This window comes from Buteo buteo, chromosome 15 (genome assembly GCF_964188355.1).
Source record: "Buteo buteo chromosome 15, bButBut1.hap1.1, whole genome shotgun sequence".
In the NCBI taxonomy this organism is placed as follows: domain Eukaryota; kingdom Metazoa; phylum Chordata; class Aves; order Accipitriformes; family Accipitridae; genus Buteo; species Buteo buteo.
In genome coordinates this window covers 31,275,450-31,297,735 of record NC_134185.1, presented here as the reverse complement: position 1 = coordinate 31,297,735, position 22,286 = coordinate 31,275,450, and the positions used below count along the sequence as shown (strand labels likewise).

Below are 22,286 nucleotides of genomic sequence, written 5' to 3'. Positions count from 1 at the left end.
TTCCCTGCCAAAGAAATCAGTAAGACGTGGTTTCAGGTGAGCTCCAATAGCTGGTTGCTGCTGCAGGGTGCAGGGGAGTCAGGCACAGTGGCAGCTCACGGACTCAGCATCCTTCCGTGCTGCTCGCTTGGGCATTGCAGGAGGATCCTTGTGCTCACTGCCTGTCACATCCCAGTGCAGACCTCAGGCTGAGTAATGCAGCACCCTGCTCCTCAGAGAGCATCACACCTCTTTATCCTCCTGGTTAATAGCTAGACTTTATTACACTGCAGCAGCTTGTTCCCCGGCCCAGCTGTGGAAAGACTCACAGATTTTAAATACTGGATTTCCTGATCTTGCCCTTTGAACCTATTTTTGCTGTGGCTGTTGGTAAACTGTGTGCTCCTGAGCTCAGGCTGCTGCAAAATCCTCTACGGACTGCTGCATCCCTGAGCAGGTATATCTTTCTAAGTTGTACAAGAGCAGTGTTTGATCTAAGTTGGCATGTACAGGTGAAGGCAGGAGGCTGATTTCAACTCTGGTGTAGAACTGCCGCCCAATTTATCATGAACTCATGAAAGTGCTGGTGGGAAGGGGCCTGTGGAGGTCTCTGATCCAGCCAATCCTTGGAGCAGGACTGTTGCCAATGCCGGGTCAGAACAGCTGGGGCTCTGCAGAGCTAAGGCTGAAAAACTTCTAAGCATGGAGACCCCTCCTCTCTGGGTACATGTCCCAGGGCTGCACCACTCTTCGGGGGAAGGAGTTTTTCCCAATGCCCTGCTTGAACCAGCTGGGCTGCAATCTCTGCCTCTTGCTTCATGTTCTATTGTCTTGACCTTCTGGAAAGACTTTGGCTCCATCCTCCCCGTATCTGCCCTCCAAGTCACTGTAGACTTCTGCTAAATCACCCCAACCTCCTCTCCTTCCCAACTAACCAAGCCAGCCATCTCCATCGCTCCCTGTAGGCAACATCTCCTGACCTCAACCAGCCTCATGGCCCTGTTGGGTCCTCTCCAGCTTCCCAGCAGATCCGTGCTCATCCTGGAGGGGCTGTTCACAGACTTGCTGAAAGGGGATGCTTAGAGCCAGGGCAGGCCGCAGTCAAGCTCAGAAACAAGCTCCTTGTTGCATCTGCTGGAATAAGGCTTCAGGAGAACCTGGTTTTGATTGATTTCTGAACAAGATGGGTCTGAACCAGCTGGCAAGTGCCCAGCAGTGACAAGCAAGGCCTGTCCATGCTTGTCTCCTTGCAACATTGCAGCATCCTTCTGCCCGCTGAGGGCTACAGGGCACTGCCCCGAACTGCCTCCTCTGCCACATGAAGGAGCAACCTCCTGGGAGCAATGCAGTTTGGGGACATCGCCAGCACAAGGCTGATGTGCCCCGAGCCCCAGACTATGTGGGGGTCCCCAGAGAAGCAGGCACCTCTCCCCTGCCTCCCGGGCACTGCCCACCCCTGCTGGGGCAGGTCCGAGGGGCTCAGCTGCTCCCAGACCCCAGCGGCAGCGTGGCTGGACCCTGGCGGAGCTGTTGGAGCTGGCTTGCCCTGCCCAAGGCCAGCTCATCCATCTTCGTCTTGCTGGCACAGCTCGTCCTGACATGGAGAGGCAAGTGTAGTGCTTTATTTAGATGGATACCAGGGAGCAGGGGGGGCTTTGCAGGGTCAGCCTGGGCATTTCAGCAGGGTCTGGGCTCCACACCTGAGCCCTTGGTGGGGCATTAGGCTCCCTCCTCTTCTCCCCTCCGTGGGACTGGGATGTGTTGGGCCACCCTTTCCTGCCCAGAGCTACCCGGTCCCCACTGATTGCTCATCTCTGAAGGATCGTGTCAGATGCCCAAGGCTGCTCCCTCAAGGTCTGAAAGATTAGACTGGAAGTTTTCTGGGTGGGAGAAGTCCCAGGGCTGAGGTCAGGGACAGAAATGTAACGTCTGCCCCGCTCTGTTATACAATCCGCTGTTAAATAATCACTCGGGGTCACTGCGCCTGCCAGGTGGCTGCAGCTGGCAGTGGGGCTGCCTGGAAAACAGGCTGTGGCTGTGGTTTGCAGGACTGCTGTCCCTCAGACAAGAAGAAGAAGAAGGAAAAGCAGTTACATGCTTTCGGGCAGTCCCACGCTCGGACCCTTCCCAGCCTTAGGGTTTCTCGTTGCAAGGTGCTTTTTGGTGATGGAGGCACCAGCCTCGCAAGGGCACAACCCATTTGTAAAGCTGGCGGCCCAATGTTTGCAGCGGGGAGGTGGCTTTGGCCACTGTGAAAAAAGGCTGGTGTTTATCTGTGGGACACTGTGGCTCGATGGGTGCAAGCAGGGACCCGTGTCTGTTGCTGGGATGCTGGGTCCGCGCCAGCTGATGGCCGTCAGCTCCCGCTGCATCTTGCCCAGACCCGATGGAGACCCGGCATCCACCCAGCACAGCTCTGTGTCCCCCAGCCTCACGGCTGCTCTCTGCATTTCATAAAGCTGCGGTGGAGCAAACGCTGGGGCTGAGCTGTGAGGCCCCCAAGCAGCGGCTACCAACATGTAGGGGTTGGGCTGGTGCCACAGTCCCCAGGCACTGATTTCAGGTGGTGCTGCCCATCTAGGACTGACACCCATTTAACAGCACTGTATTAATGATTTCGAAGGTGCTGCAGAACAAAGTAGCCAAAACGGGCATGTGGAGGACATCGGGAAACCTGTGGGAATGGCTAGCAATGATCCATGCTGGCTGCAAATGAGCAGTCGCTCGAGGGAGCTGGATGATTTGTCCTAGGAAATACAGGCCAAGTCCAGGAAAAGAAACCACACTGGCAGGGAAAGTTCCCAAAAGCTCCCAAAGCAAGGCTGGGAAGAAGCCACGCTGCGCTCAGAGCCTGAGCCTGGGGTTGCCATCCTCAAGCACGTACTTGCAGCTAGCTAGCCTATTTCTGCTGGATAATTTCTTCCTAATAAGGGTTTTTGGCAGGTGGCCATGCTCCCCTCAGGGTGAAGGCGTGCAGTTAATATGAGCAACAAACTGGAGCGGGGCAGGGCGAGTTCCTGTTGTTTTCAACTCAGAGGGTCGGTGAGAAATGGAAACGCGGGGGGACAGCTGGTTGGCACTGAGGCAGCTCGAGTTATCCCTCAATTGCATTTTGTCCCCCCGCGAATCCTGCGCTGGCAGAGCAGGGCACCAGCGTGGCCCTGTGGTGCTGGAGGAAAGATGCTCTGGGCTTCTCAGTTTTGCTCTGCGTCTTCCTGCGCAGAGGTCAGGGTACTGCAAGCAGTGGGGCCATGCCAAGAACCAGCCTGGCAGCTGGAGGCCAGCACCAGTGCAGGAGCACCAGAGGCCTGGGATGATGTGAAGCGTCTCATGCACCCGCCAAACATCCCTTATCCAGAGTGACAGCCACGTGGCAGCCCTGGTGCTCCTCTGCTCCCCTCCCGAAACGCTGCTCGCAAAGCTGGCGGGAGTCATGAGCTGGGTCTCCCTGCGGTCCCTTGTGCTCCACCCCCGAGGTTGCTCTGGGTCAGCGGGGACGCTGAGCCGCCCTTGTGCCATCCCCAGAGAGCCCTGAATGGGACTGGTGGGGCTGGGGAGGGACATTGGCCCTGCTGGATCACAGCTCACCTGCCCCAGACAGCAAGCTTCCCTGCTCTTCCCATACAGTCAATCACTCAACCCCTCCAAACACTGCAGAGCCGTGGCACTGAGCGTGCTCGACTGTCCCTGCCGGCAGGCTCTTCGGTGCCCCGGCTTCCTATGATCCGGGGCAGCATTTTAGCTTAATGCAGCTATTTTGTTATTTAATCCTGCTTGATTTTCCTTAACACCTTTCCAAATGTTTTAAGCTATCCTTTGTGGTGCTCATCCACTGTTTAATCTGAGATCAAATGATTGTATCTTAATCCCTGGATCTCAAATGAATTTGCCTTTGGTTTGGGCAGTTAACCGTCCAGCCCTCTGCTACAGCCAGGCTGCATTTATCCAGGGCAGGCAGAATCAGGAAAGGAGTAAAACGCCTTCTTCCTCTCCTTCCCTCACTATTTCTCTCTTTCTCGCACGTGAATGCTACTTGAGCTGCACAAAATAGCTGATATCCCCCTGATTAATATTTCCAAATCATTTTATGTTTTTCCTTGTGATGAGCCACTGGAGCCTTCTTTTGTCAAACTACCTAAATGTGATCAAAACTGGTGCAATACTGTGCTTTTTGGGCGCACAGAGCAAGCTGACATGGAGCTAGTGTACAGGATAGCACCTGAACCCATTGTACAGTCTTCCTGGAGGACCCAGCCATGCTCTCGATGAGCGGTCCCCAGCAGCAACCTGGCACTGTGCTTTTCCCAAAGGACACGTGCACTTTGCTTTGGTGGCATTGGAGTGGCCACCTTTATTTTGATGCGCTCGCCTGGCCCACAGGAGTGCGTTTCTCAGCTCAGCAAGGGGAGACCTGCAGTTGCTGAAATTCCTGTGGAGCAGCACAGCCCTCTGCAGTTCCTGAGAGCACCGAGACGAACGTGGGGACCCCCTCGACACAAGCCCTGCTGCCTCTCAAGCAAGCGCAGGAGCAGGGCTGGGGCTGGTGGGTACCAGTCCCCGTGACCATGCCTTCCCCACATTCCTCTGCCTTCCCCATGCTCTCCTCTGTCACACAGAAAAGTATGGGGCGGGAGAACCTCTGAATCAGACCAGCATAAATCTGAAGACGACAGGACATTGATCTCAGCCCCATACTCTGGGTGCTGCTAAAACTTGGCTTCTTGTTTCATTGCGATTGCCCATGGCTATGTTGCGGGCCCCCTGCTCAGACACATACAAAGAGGCTTGGAGAAAGGTTAAATGCCGTTTTTCTACTGCGTGTTCTAGATTTTATTGAGAGTAGATTAAATCTAATTAAATTCACACATTAATCCAGTCAGATTAAATGGCACATTCTGCTTTGTGTCCGTAGCTTGGCCCAGAGGCCAGACTAAACATGGAAACACAGATGGCAGAACTGGTCCGGTCCTTCATGTCTAGACTCAGCCCTAAGCTGTTGATTAGATGCCAGAGATTGGATCCAGACAGTTTCATCAGTGTATTAAGGATTGTGCCCCAGCTCCAGGCCTGGTTCAGAGCAGAGCGTAGCAGTTATCCTAGCCCTGGAGGGTGCTGCTGCCCCAGGCACCCTCTCGTAAGCCCACAGGGCTGTTGGGAGAAGCTCAGGTCCCCATCTGACCTGGGGTTTCCTGTGGCTGCTGTCACTGGGTCTCACTCCAGCTCCTGCCGACAGCTACCATGTCTTCGAGGTACCCGAGTCCTTGGTGAGGCAGCCCACGCTCGTCCAAAACTTCTCCTGAGCTGGGCAGGGTGGGCTGTGACCGCGTGGCTAAATTGCATCCAAACCCATCCTGATGGAGCGACGGGCTGATGCAGCCTCATCCAAGGGTGTGTGTGGGATCCTGTGTTGGATGGGGTTTGCCTTCCAGGAAAGGACAATAAGAGCTGCAACTCAGCTTCTCTGGTGCTGTGGAAATTCACAGCAGAACCCCTCTTTTAAACTCATCTCTATGCAGCTAGTCTGGACTTGCATGGGAAGAAACCATGTGAAACCCTGGGAAGAAACCACCTGCCTCCTTGTGAGGACCTGTAAATCTCGCCCAGCAGAGCCAGAGTCATGTAGCTGCAAAGGATGCAAATAAACTCTGCTGTGTAATTAGCACCCTTTGTATGCCAGGGCAATCATACTCAACCCCACACACAACCAGGAGCCAGGTCTGCTTGCGCAGGGCTTAATGCAAAATACCCTCCCCAGGTGTAAAGCTGCACTCAAATCAGTATCACACAGTGGGAACATCACACACTATGCTCCCCCATAAAAGAGGAGTTGGCTTGCAATATGAAAGATCGGTTAAGCTGCAAGGACAAATATCCTTTTCTAAAAGCTACAGTCCATGCTGATAGGAGTGTTCCCTAGCAAATACCCTCAGCACGCTAAGGAATCAGTCTTATTTTATTACATTAAAGAATAAAACATCTACACAGCATTTTTCCTAGTGAGACTCTGAAATGACACTGATGCCTCTGTGAAGGTGGAGTACTTTCTCTCATCCCAAATTGTCTCTGGTAACCTGATCTTTGCATGCTGCACCATGCAGAAAAAGCACTAGTAGTGCGGGCTGAAGCATGGTATCACCGATCGCGTCGGCACCACTGGGGACTCCTTCCTTGAGCCAAGTGCCTTGCTGTTTGAAACCAGCCAAGCAGACACAGCTCTGTGCCTTGGAGGAGGCTGTATTGTTCAGGGGCTGGTGTGATTATCTCTGCAAGACATTTGAGGGGCATCACAGTGACAGCTGGAGCAGTTCCTCTTTTTCTAGGACAAGAGGTTTGGGAACTAGAGTCTGGGGCTGTGGAAAGGTTCTTTCTCTGTGGTGGCCTTGATGGCCTAAGGAGCCATCAGGAAATGCCACCAAGGGGACCTGAACACCAGAGGTGCTTAGAGATGCCCAGGTCAGGTGAGAAAAAGCAGTTTAAAGCCTGTGTGGAAATGCATTTCACCATCCCGGCGTTTAACATGTGCGCATACTCCCCAGTAGCAGAGCTGGTCTCATTTTTAGAGAGGCAGGTCAAAATGCACTGCAGAGCAGGCAGCAGGTAGGCAGACGCATCCTCCGGGTGAGGCTGGAGGCAGCATGCTGGGTGTAGACAGAGCCATCTCTGCAGTGGGGCAGCCCTGAGGTTTGCAGGTGTATTGGCACTCTCAGCAGCACTGCAGCCTCCACCCGAGTCAGTATCTAGCCCAGGCTTTAAAAGCAGCCTCATCTTGTTGTGCTCTTGCATAACAGTGAGATGGAAATCGCACAGGCCCAAATCATAGGAGTCCGTTTGAGCAAATGCTTGCACATGAAAGCTTCAGCTGGCTATAGAGCTCCATTCCCAGGAGCATAAGAAAACCACTTAGCCATTTAATCCTTCGAAGGCTTTGATCACCCTGATAAGGGAAGACAGGGCAGGACGGGGGAGATGGCTGCCATTCCCACCTGAGAGACTGCCACCTCTATGGGAAGGCTGCATACCACCATCCCAGAGAGCCCCACTAACACGTACCGCGCAGGCATGGGGGGCTCCGGAGTCTGCCCATTGCCCCTCCCCGGACTGCGCCACAGCCCCTCGATTTAAACCCTTAATGCTGGGGAGATTGTGCAATAGCTGCTTCAGGCTGAGAATGGATTATGCCCCTTTCAAAGGTATTTGGCACCGGGCTGCAGTGGGAGAGCCCGGTAAACTAGCCCAACCCCTCCTGTGAAAACACCTGCGGGCAATTCCTGCAGCTGGTGCCTAGCAACATGCTCTGAGCTGCTCTGACAGCAGCTAAAATTCAATGTTATTTCATCCCTCCTCCCCAGAAGAGCAGCTCTTGAGTCATCACCAGGGCAGAATGGGACGGGTCTCCCACTCGGCTTGCTAAAAATGAGTGGTATGCAAGGGGCTGCTCTTTGTGTCTTGAGCATGTGTGCTGCTACCAGCTAAAAAGGCATGTCCTCTCAGCATGTGGGACAGCTGCAGGTTCAGGAGATTTCGTAAATTGTTTTTTCCCCTCCTTCCCAATTTGCTTTCTGCTCCCAACAGCCTCTCTGCTTCCTGGGAGCTCTCTACTGGGAAGCCTGCAGGAGAACCAGGTTTGGATCCCTGCTGAGTCCCACCTTGGCTTTGCTTGGGCAAGCCCCAGGTTGTGCAAAGACACGCAGGTAGCTACAAGCTTGGGGTTGTGCTGGGCACTCTCTAGTGACACACGGCAACTTTTAGATCACCTTTGTGACAGATGAATCTAAGGGAGGTGCTCTTGGGGAATGGTGAACGTCAGAAAAAATGCATATGAAACCAAGCTTGCCTCTTTGTGGAGCTGAGATCCTTGCAGAGGTGGTGAGGCAAACACCAGCCAGCCTGGGCAGGACTAAGCAGCGTGTTTCTGCATGTGGGCAGGGCGCAGGGATTGGTGACGGGAAGAGGGAGTCAACGGGAGGATCCAGCGCAGAGAGGGCAGGGGCTCGGTGGGCAGCACAGCCTCCAGTCCCTGCTGGCACTGTGCAGAGGGAAGGAGGGCTCCAACTGGAAGAGGTGGGAAGCTGTGAGTAGGTGAAGCCTACGAGTAGGACCGTGGTGCCGCAGCCTGGGCGCTTCTCAGAGAAAAGTGAGACGAGGTGCCTTGCAGGGCTTTTCCAAACTCTCGGAGGGCACGTGTTTGCCTCTGGGAGCAAGCTGGAGATCCAGGCGGATTTCCCAGTGGGAGACTGTTTGGAAATCTCAGGCTTGCCCGAGTGATGCAGCTCCCTTGGTGGTGTCTGGGGGGAGGGCAGCTGACCACCGTCTGCCCTGGCTGTTCCCAGTGCCAGTGCTGGTTCACCACTGCAGGGCTGCACCCCTCCTCGCCTCCCCAGTCTTCTCTCTTGAGAAGCCCTGGGTGGCCCTAGGGACGGCAGCCAAGGGGTTGGAGGCACCTTATTGCTGCGGACGGTGGGGGCTGCCAGGAGAACCACCTTTATCTCATGGCTGCTTGTCCTCAGCTCCCAGCTGCCTGCAGTGCTGCGTAGCCTGGAGAGAAGACTGACGCCTTGTCACTAGCTTGGACTCTGCAGCCTGAAGCAGATGAGGAAAGACATTGGTAAGTGCAGTACCACCAACAGAGACCTCTCCAGCTCATCCCAGGACCCTCAGCCCTTCAGGATGGGGCGTTACTCTGTTCCCCAGCCCAGGAGTGGTGTTCAGCATGCTTCAGGTGGGTGTTTGGCTTACGGATTTGTCATCATGCCGGTCACCTTAAACAAAGCCAGCAGCATTGCACAGTTTAGCTGACAGGGATAGAGAAGCATTTTATACAGAAAGGCATAAAGAACCTGAGTCTGATCTGGCCTCTTCTAGTGTCCAGTGGGTGACTCTGCCTGCGTGGGTCTGGAACTGTTCTGTCTCCTGCCGTGGCATGCTGCCTGAAGGCCAGGAGACATTGTGGTGGATCTGTTTCCCTTCCAGCTGTGGGAGGGGACAACTTACCCAGCAGGGTGGCTGAGCAGCCTTTGCCTTGGGCAGAGATGGCTCATTGCGCTGATGACACTGGTTGTGTTGACTGGCCCAACATGGGCTGGGGACAAGCTTGGGACAGCAGTTTTTTAAACCAGCATGTCCAAATCCAGGAGAAGATGCTGTCTGTAGCGCAGAACTGTGCCTTTGCTGGCTGAGGGGACTACTGGCCCAACCTGCACTTGCGAGTTAGACGTGTGCTCCTGCTCCTGCGGTCCCTTTCCACCACAGCCTGCCAGTGGTTTGCACAGTTGCTCCCACGCTCCTTTCAGGCCAAATCCACAGCTAGCTTAAGCAGTTTCAGTGCTAACTCCTTGCATAGCCTGGCTCAGAGGAAAGTGGTGTGGAGCTGGGAGTGTGGTGGAGACGGGGCCCTTTGCAGCCAGCGGATGACATGTTGACAGTAAAATCCTCAGCTCAGAAAATGTCTCCTTCCTTCCTGCAAACGTGAAAGGACAGAATTAAAGTTGAGCTTTCTGACCTCCAAGTTCTTGACTTCTGTTCTCACGTTACAGCAGCAGCAAATCCTGTTGCATGGAGCAGAAATCTATCTGTCTGTATATGCGCTATTTCAAACTTCTCCGCGTAAACTGTTCCAGACTTGATCAGAAACCAAGCCTGTTTACTAACAACAGAACTGGGAAACTTCTTTAGTATCGTGGTTTTTTTTTCCCAGTTTAGTTTTCTTACTGAGCTGCTGAAGCTTAAGTCTGTTAGTTAACAGTGTTTCTGGCTTTCGATGTGTTTTACTTCAAAGTATTTTCCTTTGCATCTCTGAAATACCTCTGTATGCAGAGTGTGCTCTGCCTTCTTTCTGATGTCAGGAAAGGTTTTCCTCTTGACTTACTTGGGATGAGATTAGGACAGGCAATGGCACACTCATTTTCCCCAAATAAGTAGAGGGTGTTAAACTGCAAAAGGCCAATGGCAATGTTTTTTCCTAGCATGCATACCAAGACTTCTGCACAAAGGGGTTGAATCTGGCTTCCATTTATGCTGATGTAAATCTAGAATAATAAAGTTCTTGACAGTTTTACAGCATTGCATATTTTATTATTCCAAGTGGCATAACTAGAATTGAATATGTATTAGTTTGATCATTGCATCCCTCTGCAGTTCTCATTTGCTGTGGTTACAGCACCTTTTAGACATTTTAATGTCTTTTTGATGTGTTTTAGACATTAAACTCTCCGAGGCAAGGACTGCCACTGTAAGCACAGCACCAAGTTTAATGGACCCCAATGTCAGGAAGACCCTTCTGTGCTACCTCAGTAGTAAAGGACTGAAAGTGGGGTTTCGAGAAGGTTTCTAAAGCATTTCCAAGTGCCACGACAGCCTGTTGGTTTTTGCTTTCAAGATCTCTTCCGAGCTTTCCCTCCACCTCTGTTTAGACAGAGCCAAACTCTGCTTGTTTTTTAGATTGCTGTCACTCAAAAAGTTGCAGCTCCAGGACCAAGTAAGTTAGCATAGCTCAAGACTTTGAGAAAATTGGTTTCTACAGAGAGCATTACCATGGTGAGGTGGCTTTTTGCAAAGCTGTTGCCCACTTCACATGCTGATTTATCGAATATGTTGTATTGACAAGGTCACACCGATCAACTTGATTGTGAAGGTTTACGTAACCTTTGGCAATAGGAAGCCTTACAGACCTAAAACCTTTGTGCAGTAAAGGCAGCTAGCTTTAAGAGTTGGCCTTTTAAAACGACGCAGGAAGGTCAGTTTGGGTTTAGAGGAACAAGACTCTTGCAAAACCCAGTAACAGCAGGAATGTTTGGTCCCCTGGGGACATGTGTGGCTTGTTCTGATTTACAGCCGTCCTTTTGTGTGTTTCCAGCCCAAAAGCAGCAGCAGTGCCACAGCGAGCGAGACCTCAAGAGCGAGGAGCTGGCGTTACTGCCAGAAACACAGAGCGCTTGGGTTGCTTTCCCGGCTGTCCTCGTGGCCCAAGAGGCGGAAAAGGAGAAGCGAGGGCCCGGCTGGACAGCGGCGCGGCGCAGATAGAGATGGACGCCATCAGTGAGCCTTCAGTGATGGGCCTGGTGGCATGCGGGCGGCAGGCTGTGTTTTCTACCTGAGCGAGCTGTGCTGGGAGCAGCGGGCCGATGACTGGGAGCGGCGGGCCGATGAGGAGCAAGGGATCCCCGAGGAACACTCGCCCTGAGGTGTTTCCCGCAGCCCTCGGGGCCTCCTCACCTGCCGCGCCACCTTTCATCCCTTTGCCCGAAACACGCCGCTGCCCTCCAAGCCCCTCGACGTCCCTGCCGCCCAACAGCGCTGGAGCCCTGCGCCCTCCGCGTTTTACTCGACGGCGGGGCGCAGGGCCGTGAGGGGGGCTCTCTGTACGTGTTTGCGTGTCTCTCCCGCAGCAGCGAGAGGGCCTCCCCCCGCCTCCCGCGCCGCCTGGGGCTTCGCCGATCCCCGCAGGCGGAGGGGAGGCTCCCTCCCGGCGCAGGGGCACTCCCGTCTCCTTTCCCCGGGGCCGCGGCCCCCATCGCCCCGGCACCGGGCGGGGAGGCGGGCGCGGGCCGAGAGCGACGGCGCATGCGCCGCCCTGGGATGGAGGAGGAGGGGCGAGGGGCGGGTGGCGGGCCGCGCGTGCGCCGCTCCTCCCCCTCCCTGGGCGGGCAGCCGGGGGCGCTAGGACCCGCCCTGCCCGCGCGCTGCCGCCGGCGGGCGATAAAGGTCTCGCGGCGGAGCTCTGACGTCACGGCGAGTTAATTTTAAACCCGGACAAGATGGCGGAAAGGGACGCGGCGCGGCGCGCGGGTCCGGCCCGCCAACGGCCCGACCCGGCAGGTAACGCGGTTCCTTCCCCCACCTCCAACCCTCCCTCCGCGCCCCGGGCGGGCGGCGGCGGCGGGCCGGCGGCGGCGGGGCTGCCCGCGGGAGGCGCGGGGCTGGGCGGCTGGAGTTGGCGGCGGGCGGCGCCGGGGGAGGCCCCGCTGTCTCTCCCCCCCCCCCCCCCAAAATGGCGGGGGCGGCCGCCCGCCCCGACGCCCCGCTCTCGAGGGGCGGCTGGGGGAAGCCGGCGCGGCGGCCCCGCCGGTCGCTCCCGCGCGGGGTCGCCCCGCTCTCCCTTGCGCGGCCGGGGGCCTCCCGCTGTGCGGACGGCGGCCCGTACCGGAGCGAGGGCGGCCGTCGGCGCGGGCCGGGGGCCGGTGCCCTTTACTCCCCGCCGGTGCGTACACCGCGGGGGGCCGCGGGCCGGCGTGCGGCTGGGGCCGCCCGGCGCCGGGCTGGCACGCCGCCGGGGCCGGGGTGAGGCAGCCCGGAGGGCGCCTGCTTCCTCGGAGCCGCGTCCACCTGCGGAGGGGGCAGCACCGGGCAGCGCGGGGAAGGAGGCGGCTGATTCTTCCCCCCCCACACACACCCCCGGAGCCGGTGCGGTCCACCGTCAGTGCTGTTCCTGCCTGTGATCTATCCTCTGGTGGTGATGGGACATGGCTGTGGCTCGGTGGTGAGCCTCGGCTGTGCTGGAGTATGCGCAGTATGTTTTCTTTAATGTGTTTTTATTCTCAAGAATAGCTTAAAAGCTGAGAGCTTGTAACCCTCTCCCTGCCATGCTCCGTGTGAGGGTGGACCTGGGGCTTGCGAGGACTGTACTGACTTGGACGCGAAGTTGAATTGTGTGAGGTTTTTAGCACTGCGTTAGAACACTGAACTATTTTAACGTCTTTGTTGTATAACTCTCACTTAATTTGAAAGCAGAAGGATTGGACTGGGCACAATTAAACAAAATCTAGCAGATGCCATGTGCCACTATTGGTTTCAATCGCCTCATTTGCAAGCCGGCTAGAGACTGGGAAATCTAACCGGGCTATAAACTGGCAGGTGCGGAGTGGCTACTCCGCTGACTCTTTATAGGGAGGAAAAGGCAGTGCTTCTGAGCATGTGGAAATGTTTGATTGTGTTTGGCAGCATTGCAATTTTAATAATTTAAAGAGTCTAGAGATTGAATTGAGGATACGATACTGCTTTACTGTGTGAGTACTGGTTCTCCCCCACCAGCACTGCTGAATTTTCTTTGACGGTTCTCTGTGTTTTCATCACTATGGATTTTAATAATCTCAAAGTATCAGAGTATTGCATAACTGTCTCAGGGTCATAAAAGTGCCAGCACACCTGTAATAAACGGCCTTTGAGGTAGCTGCGCCTGCTTCCACCACTAATGATGGTACATGTCACTGTTAAGTTGCTTGTGTACTTTAGGCATGGGACGACTTAACTGATAGGGTCTGCATGTACAGCTATGGATGATCTGTGCCTGCCTGCAGAAGAACTTTCTGTACAATGAAATAAAGCGGAGTGGTAGATGGGAATAGTTACAAGAAGAGAAATTAACAGGAAAGGCCTATAACTCCTCCTGTACCATTACTAAGTGTTGCTTAACAGCTATTACGTTCTAGCTTACCCTAAAGTCACTAATGATGTTACAGTTCCTCCTCAAATAATAGCAGTAGTTCTGTGGTGTTTCAACTAGAATTCTTTTGGAAGCAGGGAGTGGGGTTGAGGAAGGCTCTATTACTTTCTTTTCACGTTTACCTGCCTGCAACTCAAAGACATTTCTGAAACAGTTCTAGCACAGAACAGTTTTAATTGAACTATCATAAAAGCATTCCTTTAAATAACAACAGTCTTTCCTAGTTTAGGAGGCCAAGCAGCTCTTCTTCATCTTGGATGGACAGGAATGCTTGAGCCAGGTCTTGCAGGAGTGCTGATACTTCTCAGGTACCTTGTGCCTTGTGCAGTCCCTGTGTTTTGGTTAAATATCAGTGATTAATGTTTGCTTACTGACTGTACTAATAAACTACTACTGACTGGAGCAAAATACTTGTGATGGATGAGGGATTGTTTTCTCTTCTTGTCCTAATAAGAATAGGGACGCTGCCTCAAGCTGTCTAGACTGGATAAGAGCGGGTCTGTTGGAGAGGAGGAGGGCTGGGGATTTTCCCCCAATGTAGTAGAAGAGCACTTATCACATCCTCTCTGACTTCTGAGTTTTGCCCAGCTGCAAAAAACAGATGTAATACACGGATGGAAATGCAGGTAGATTAAATTCTGTGTTGTTCTTGCTTTGGTAGTGAACTGCAGCGGTGTTAGTCTCCAGCGCAAGCTGGATCACACGTTTCACTTCAGCACTATGATAAAAATAGTTTTAACTTTGTGCCGGTTGCTAGTAGTCTGTTGTACATCTTAGCACAGTCTGTAAAAGTTTCTAACTGTTCCAAGGACATTCATAAGGAAAACTGCCAAGGTTCACTTAAATCTAACTTTTCTATGTAAGGTGAAGTTTGAAGTTGCTTGTTACTGCACTGCAGTCATGAACAGGCCCTGTCATGGGGATGATTTTTGATATCGTGGCATGGCAGTCTTTGAATGGGAAGTTTTAAACTTTAAAATCAGGCTGAATTGTTTCCTTGTTTTTACTGTTGCTGCATGCTGTGCCTACAATGTGATCCGCAAGCTGCCAGTTTGAGTGCAGTTTTCCAGCTTCCTGCTAAATCCTGCATTAACTTCTCAAACTTACTATACCAATCATTAGTATTTTAAGGTTTTGTCTTTAATCTCGACTACTTCAGGTGAGCAAGGCACAAAAATATTTTCTAAGCTTCTGCATAGGCAGTCCTGCTATATTTGTCGTTTGTAAACAACTGGAAGTTTTCAGAAGTACTTACATACTTAAGACTTTACTCTTACTGGAGAACAGCTGGGTCTCTTTCTCAAAACATTTTCAGCAACTTGAACTTCTTAAGATGTCCTGGAGGAAAGATGGAAGTAGCTTTCCTTGTTTTTGGAAGGTTGTTCGTGACATGAAGAACATTATTTTATCCTATAGCTGATTTTGAGGTCATAGTGCTGTGTAGGGAGTTGAGTTGATTTACAGGAATACAATTTGTGAGGTTGGGATTTGTATCTGAAATGCCAGAGCAACAGATGAGCAAGTTTGAAATATATGTGAAAACATTGCTCAGATTGATGCTTGCTATTTCAGTTAGCTGCAAAGATATGACTGACATGAAATGAGTGATGTCTATTAGGACAAGGATTATAATCAAGTCATTTCTAGCAGCAAATTATTACGTAATAGGGACTAATGTGAGAGCAGCAACTTGTCTGACCTTTAACTTCTCTTTATTTTTGAAAAAAATTAATATATTTTGTGTAGTGTTCATTTCTGGGATAGCAAGATTTTATGTGCTTGCTAAGCATGCTTTTTTGAAACGCATGGAATATAAAAATTGGAGGAATTCAGAAGGCATTTAAATTCAGAAGTTGATCTTCTGCCCATTTAAGAAACCTGGAATGAAATCTGAGGAATTTGAAGATCTGTCTTTCCGCCCCCACTGTTAATTCTTATTTGACTGAATTTATCTCCTACAGAATACATTGTATTCTGTAGCTGTACAAATGAGTTACTGGGAGATGATCTAGGGTATAAATTAGTGCTAGGCAAGTAACTGCCTGTTGGTGTTTAACTGGAGTTCTCACTGCAGCAAAGCAAGGAGCTTACCCTCCCTGTTTGGGAGGGAGCATACATGCATCATTATAGTGCCATAGCTGGTAAATTCACTTAATGAATTACCTCCATAGCAGGTTGTTCATGCACTTAGATATCCTAAAGCTCTCTAGTTCGTTTGCCTGGAGTCTATCACTGAGAATTCCAGCTGCTTCATGGCGACATTTCTCCTTGAGGTAACAAGACTAGTTTGTATCTCATTCTATTGTGAGAACAGATCTTTGTGCTCAATATGATCTGTGAAGCTAAATAAGTCTCTTCTCCCTTTCCCGTTAACTAAACAGAAAAAATAGCTATGCTGATTTTATAATGGTTAGTAGCTGGCTTCTCTTTAAGGTTGGAAAAACTTCAAGCAGAATGTTTAGTACCAAAGATGGCATCACTGAGCCATACATCATCCAAGGCAGTCTGAGAAAAGTTACCTGAGTGAATGCAGGTAAGCTGGGTATGGAAATTCCTGTTTGATGCCAGCTTGATGAATTCATGAGCAGGGCTAACAGGAAATCAAATATAATGTGAAAGAGAAGTCCATTTGGGCCTCTGCAGAAATGATTTATGAAAGACCAGCTTCTTTTAAAAGAATCACCCTGCTCTTCTGTATCCTGGAGGAATAGATAAGAGATCTGTCAAAGCTGTAAGACTGCACAAAGTGCCTTTTGGGAAAGGACTCAGCTTACAGCTTGGTTACTGGGCCTCTACTTACGGCTTGTGTACGTTGTGAGGGATATTCTGATATGCTTTTGCCAGGAGGGGAGATGTCTCATCTAATTTTTTTTTTCTTGTTCTAGATTTATTTCCAGCTTTATTTTCGGTGCAGACAGTGAGCAAATGACTGATTGCATTTTCAGCCCTACATACCAGTGATTTCTACATGGCAAGGTGGGGTTTGTGTGCTACTGCAAGTCTTGGCAGGTTTCTCTTAAAAGACTGGAATGGAAGCCAAAACCTGGAAGGCAGTGGAGTTGAAGACTTGAACTAATAAAAGGTTGTACAGGTTACAGACATGGAGTATGGAATGTAATTTCCAGTAAATTGGTATTTAAGAGTAGAACTTAATTTACTCTTATGCAGTTGTCGCTTAAGTGAGATCAGAATCAGGTTCCGATCTGTAGCTAGTGTCAAATCATAATACATTTTTTCATTTTTTTTCACCATTACCTTAGAGATAGTCATGTTGAATTTACAAGTTTTTGTTGGTCTCAGTAAAATATTTGAAGTATATTTTGAGCAATGTGTTGTGTAATGATTCCAGGACAATAAGGTTGTTTGTTCGTTTTTTTTGTTGTTGTTGTTGTTTTTTAACTTGGATTGGAAATCATAGAAATCTGTTGGAGAACATGTGTCAACTGCTTGTACTGACGTGTTATGACTACTTCTTGTATGTTGTGCTTACTTGGAAAATTTGTTCTCACCTCATCTTCTCAAACAGGGTGGTACTACTGAGTGGAAGAATAAGTGCAGTTATTTTAACTGTCTCTGTAAGCTCAATCCTATGATACTACTGCCTGCAAACTTGCATGCTATGTCTTATTCCCCTCCCCTCCTCAACCCCTTCTGCAGTTTCAGCTCCTCAGGTAAATATAAGAGAGGATCTTCTGGCTTTTAGTTACGGCTGTTCATTTATTTTGGTCTGTGTAGTGTGATCTACTTGGGAAACCTTAAACAACTGGGAAATGAAAAGTACCATCTGTCAATCCTCTGCCTAATATGGAAGTAGTCACAGTACTGATTTCAGGGGAGGAGCAGTCACTTGAAGTGCATGAACTGCTAGGCATGGAGGCAGAAGCTTGGCTTCCTTTAATGTGTTGCTTAGACATAGAATAGTAGTGAAAATGACTGCTGTAGAAGATTAGGTTAAGGTTCTTGATACAGCCAAATCACTTTCTTAAAACAAGAAGTTATCTTGCTTTTAAGAGAAATAATTTCTTAAATACTTTGTAATTCTGAACTAATACTAAGGAATTGTTCTTGTTAATGACAGCAGTGTGATTCTAAACAGGGCTTTAAAGCTGCCCTCAAGACAGGTGTCACTTATCTTCCAAGCAACAAAGTCTTAAGCTTGTCATGGGGATAAAGGAGGGAATGCAGTACAAAATACTTAAAAGGAAATCTTTCTAAATGCTAGTATGTCAGACTTCTTAGTACAGAAATTGTTTGGAAAAGTGCAGTAAGTAATGCTTATGGGGACTGGGGCACAGAACTGGGGTATTTTCTAGAGCTAACGGTACTGTAGAAGTAAGCAGCTACTGAAAACTTAGCACATGTTTTGCTCAGATTTAAAAGGCAAAAAAAATTCTTTCAAAATAAAATAATGGTGGTAGGAGCATTAAGAAATGCAACTTCTGCTATTAAGCTTAATTTTTTCAATGGAAAAACAAACACGCTATCTTTTATGAACACTTAGCAGATGCGATTAAATACTTCTGGAACCTTCAGATGCTACTAGGAATCCTGCTTGTTTGAGGAGACCCTTAAAATGCAATCTGGTGCTTTTGAAAGAGGTTGGAATTTGGCTTGTGATAGACTGAATGTTATTCTTAGAGTCTCAGTCCAAGTACTTTGAGTTGCAGACGTATCACTGTTTCATTAATCAAATATCAAACCGAGCTGTTCTGTAGTCTAAGCTGTTGACTTATTTCTGTAGTGCATTAGAACTGACTAGATTAAGCTTTTGTAAGCTTTAAAGAGCAGCACACTGCTATCTATATCTGGGTTCATCTTCTAAACCTAGGCTTCTCTCCCCAGTGTTTGTCCTCTATATGCTGTAAGGAAAGATTTCATGGATCCACTGAATGAGGACAATAAATATGATCTACAAAGGCTAAACTGTTGGTTAGAGGGGGGTGTTAAACACACAGTCTTCAGACGGTTGTATTTCCTTCTTCCTTCTCCACCCAAGTGAAAGATGGATATTAAACCATTTGTGGTATCGACATATGGTATGTTGTCCTGTCCTATAGAAAAGCAGTTAGATTGGCTAGATGTATTCGGACTAGTCCGAGCACTTGATGTAAAGAAAAGTAGTAACCAACTCCCCTTCTGTGTTTGTTACTTTCAGGAGGATGATGTGGCTTGCCTTACCTCTGGGATTACTCTCTTCTTTTTCCCCTCAATGCTATACTCGCCACTAGGCTTGACTGGCCAGCAGTCATTAGCGTATGTACACAAAACAATGGCATTTGCTGTCCCAGGAAAATGCCATTTAAAAACCAAGAATGCTCCTGTTGTTAAGACTCTTGTTTTGCTAGCAGTGGCTGAGGTTTCTGTGGTAACAAGTGTCATGAATGATGTTAAAGAAGCTTAGGTAAGAAGGTAAGTCTTGAGCCCTTTGAACTGATATGAAGGCGCTTGTTGCATGGAACTGAGCTACTAAAGTGTAAGTGTTTTACAGCGTCCTTGTGACAACGTAACTGGTGATTTTGAAATCAAAATTCTTCTAATCTGCTCTTTAGTAGAGACAGCTCTTAGCAGGTACAGTATAATCAGTAGAAACGTTGAAGGGAATGCTCCTCTAGTGCAGGAAGGACTATGCCAAGCTCAAGGTCTTCCCACCAGTTAAAGCATCCTAGCCTATGTTATTGACAAAACTGAAATAAGTGTTAACCTCCATTTGCAAAGGAAGGAAACCTTGTTGTTAAGTTAAGGTTAATAAATGTTTTGGCTAGCCCAGCCTAAATCTGAACTCTTTCACATCTAGACAAATCCTTGGCAACACACAGTCCGATCCAGTTACAGCCCAGTTGTCTACCCATCTTTGCAGTGTTATCACATATCACTAAGTCAGTCTCTGCATGAACACACTTCTTAACTGTACTTGTGAGTTCTGAGAGTCTGGAGAAGTTTTCCAGCCTAACTAGGTTATAGTCACAAAGCTGAACTTTTCCTTTGGCACCTGTGCCCAGTCAAGCAGCTTGTGCCTCCCCCTCAGTTGTGCTGGTGCAGGTGTTTCAGGGGCTGTAGAGTGCACAGCACATCACCTTGTGTGTGTTTGTTCAAGATAAGGTGGTTCCTGGACCTAGGACAGTGGTGCCAACCCAGAGTAGTGTAGTGCCTGTGGTGTTCAACAGCACAGCTGAACTGACCGTATGCCCTGCAGGTGAAGCTGCGTAGCTCTGCTTTTTGTTTGTCTTCAGCTCTAGTGCTCATGGGACTCTTAATGAGGTGATACAGTTTGTAGAAAACTGTTCATATTGGATTGCTTTTTCTGCTGGTTTGGTTTGTTTAGCTGACTTGACTCTTGGCAGTGTTGGGTATGTGGCAAAATTAGCAGGGAAGGCGGTGTCGTACTGTGTGGTGCTGGAAATGGGAAAGAGTGGGAGAGCCCTTGTGTGAGTGGGTGGTTAAGACTCAGCTGTGCTACTGAAATGGGCTTGAAGAGGCAACAGGCGAGAGGAGGAGGCAGTTACTGGTGCTGTCCTGTTGGCAGAATAAATGTACTTTGAGCTGTTGCCTTAGCAAGGGACTTCTGTGTAGCAACAGCAATGATGGCTGGCAGAGGCTCAGGAATTGTGGAGAGTAGGTGCGGGGCTCTGAAGTATATGAATCTGGTTAGGTGCTGTATCATTTATTATGGGTTAATTGCAGGGAAAGTGATATGGCAGCCCAGGCCTCTTTCTCTACCTGCTTAGCAGCAGGGACTGTGATGGAAACTACTTTTGCTGTGTGAGAAAAATACCTTCCTCCAGTGGAGATAAAGTGAACACATGCAAAATGAGATCTGTTTTGCTGGTTTCAGTTCTCCTGAAATGTGACTTGTGTGGGGCTTTTTTCCTGTTCTGATTTACATTCTTGATCTGGGCATTAATTGTGTTGGCACATGTTGCGTTTCCCCCAGAAACACTTCCCTTTCATCTGGTGGGTGTGTTAGTGACACTACCAGGTTAAGAACAGTTGAGAAGGGAGAGAAGGAGGAATTTAAATACCCCATGAAGGTGTCTGAATGTAGTTACTGTATCAGTTTTGCTAGCTACTTCATCTAGAGAAGGCAGTTTCTTAAGGCAAACCCAGTCTCTCTGCGTGTCCTGCTTGTTATTTCTTGAAATGAAATGTAGAACACTTTATTGAAACAGAATTACAGAGTTCAGTGCTGGAAAAGGCTGGATGGGAGGCTCTCTTAGCTACAGGAACTTAAAGGGAGGTGGGAAGCTGAGTGTAAACTGGATATTGGGCTGGAAGATCACTTTTGCTTAGAAGCTTCAGATTGTTAGAAGTGTGGTTTGATCAAAAAGCAAAAATTAAAGCCTCTTTGGCTTGCTCTGATTCCTTAAACCTGTTGGTGTTCCTGACTGACAGCTTGTTTATCCTGGAAATGAGTATGAAAACTGGCCCTTCGGCATACCTCCCTGTACAGCAAAAGTGAGCACTTGCTTTGCTTGCTGCTGGGCACTTCTGTGGCTGTGGTAGAGATGCAGCTGGGTGACTAAACCTATTCTTGCTGCTAATCTAAAGATCAAACATGGGGTGATTGCAGTTGGCAGGTCTCACCTTACTCTTTTCACCCTATCCTTCTTGATCAAAATCTTGGTTTGGGTTAGCTGATTGTTGTTTAAATTGTCAGCTGCTGACATGAGGAATACGTGCAAGGTACATAAAATGTAGTTATGGCCTAAACCAATTAGAAAATACTGACTGAATCTTCCTGGGTGAGCAAAAACCTTAAATAAAATCACTCTGAAATACAAGCAGAAGTTTGCCTAATTTAAATCTGTGTGGCCTGTAAGGATCCAGTTAGCCTGCAGTGTTCACAAAGAGCTTTCACTTGCTGTTTCCAGAGTCCATGGTGAGCTAGGGCATTGTCAGATCTGGTGGGTTCTCATTCCCATTCTCAAGAACCTGGGGGGCAGGTAAGGAAGGGGAGAAAAGGTGAGAAAGAGGCCTTTTAGTGCTTTCATCTGCCTTAGTGTTCTAAAGCAGCATTCTTTGAGGGGGCTGGAAAAGTACTGCTAAACCTTACTGTGGGTAGAGATCCTGTTAGGTCCTTCAGTGACTGTGCTAATAATAGCTGTGGTTTTTAGGCAGAGTGGAAGAAGGATGAGAAGCATGCTTTGTCGCTATCCCTACCCTCCAAGTTTTTCCTTGTAGCTATGGAGAAACATCTTTCTTACTAAGTTCATGATGTGCTTTCAGAAAAGCAATCCTTTTACATATATTTTTTTTTTTTTTTTTATTACTTAGTAGGTTGTGTCAGGGTTTGTGCTGCTTCTGTCTAAGCCTCTGCTTATTGGTGTTCTCTTACTTGTATGCATTTGCTGAAAATAGCTGAATTTGAGGGTTGACTTTTTTGCTGCACCTCTTCATTACAATGAAGTCTCCCTCTAGCTTTTCTGTCCCCTTAAATGGAGAATGCAGAATGCCAGCTTATCACTATTTTGCATAGCTATGGGAGAGCTGTCTGCTCCTGCGTGCATGCAGACCATTCAACAGAGAAGCAATTTAAAGCACTTAGGAGTAGACAGGCCTATTGTTTGGTTAGTTATGGTGCTTCATAGGTATCTAGGTCATCAGAATATCTTCTTTTTCCCCTTCCTTGGCAGAACTGTAGCTTCGGGTACTTCTCGCTTCTGCTCACAGTTTATGTAACAGTTCTAGATCTGTCCCTTAACATCCCATTGCCCTGAAGGAGCAGAGAGAGTTAAATGCGTCTTCCCCCCTCCCCATTTCCTCTGTCAGTCTTATTGGATATCCAAACAAGTCTTTGGAACCGAGCTCATCAGTCCTATTTATAGCTGAAATATTCAAAACATTTAATTATTTCTGGCCTTAAAATGAGCTA

General features: G+C 49.2%; 1 protein-coding gene across 7 annotated transcripts in view; it reads left to right on the top strand.

Annotated features, from left to right (window-relative positions):
- Positions 1–7,886: 7,886 nt before the first annotated feature.
- Positions 7,887–22,286, top strand: part of ATL2 (atlastin GTPase 2) — a 43,353-nt gene continuing 28,953 nt past the window's right edge. For 2 of the 7 annotated variants that reach the window (XM_075046965.1, XM_075046972.1), the window contains exons 1-2: positions 7,933–8,113; positions 8,487–8,698. In XM_075046965.1, coding sequence (XP_074903066.1) covers positions 8,569–8,698 — 130 coding nt within the window. In that variant the 5' untranslated portion in view covers positions 7,933–8,113; positions 8,487–8,568. Of the gene's footprint in view, positions 8,114–8,486; positions 8,699–11,658; positions 11,794–22,286 lie in introns of those variants that run through there. The other 5 variants (XM_075046967.1, XM_075046969.1, XM_075046968.1 and 2 more) reach the window with 5 other exon arrangements.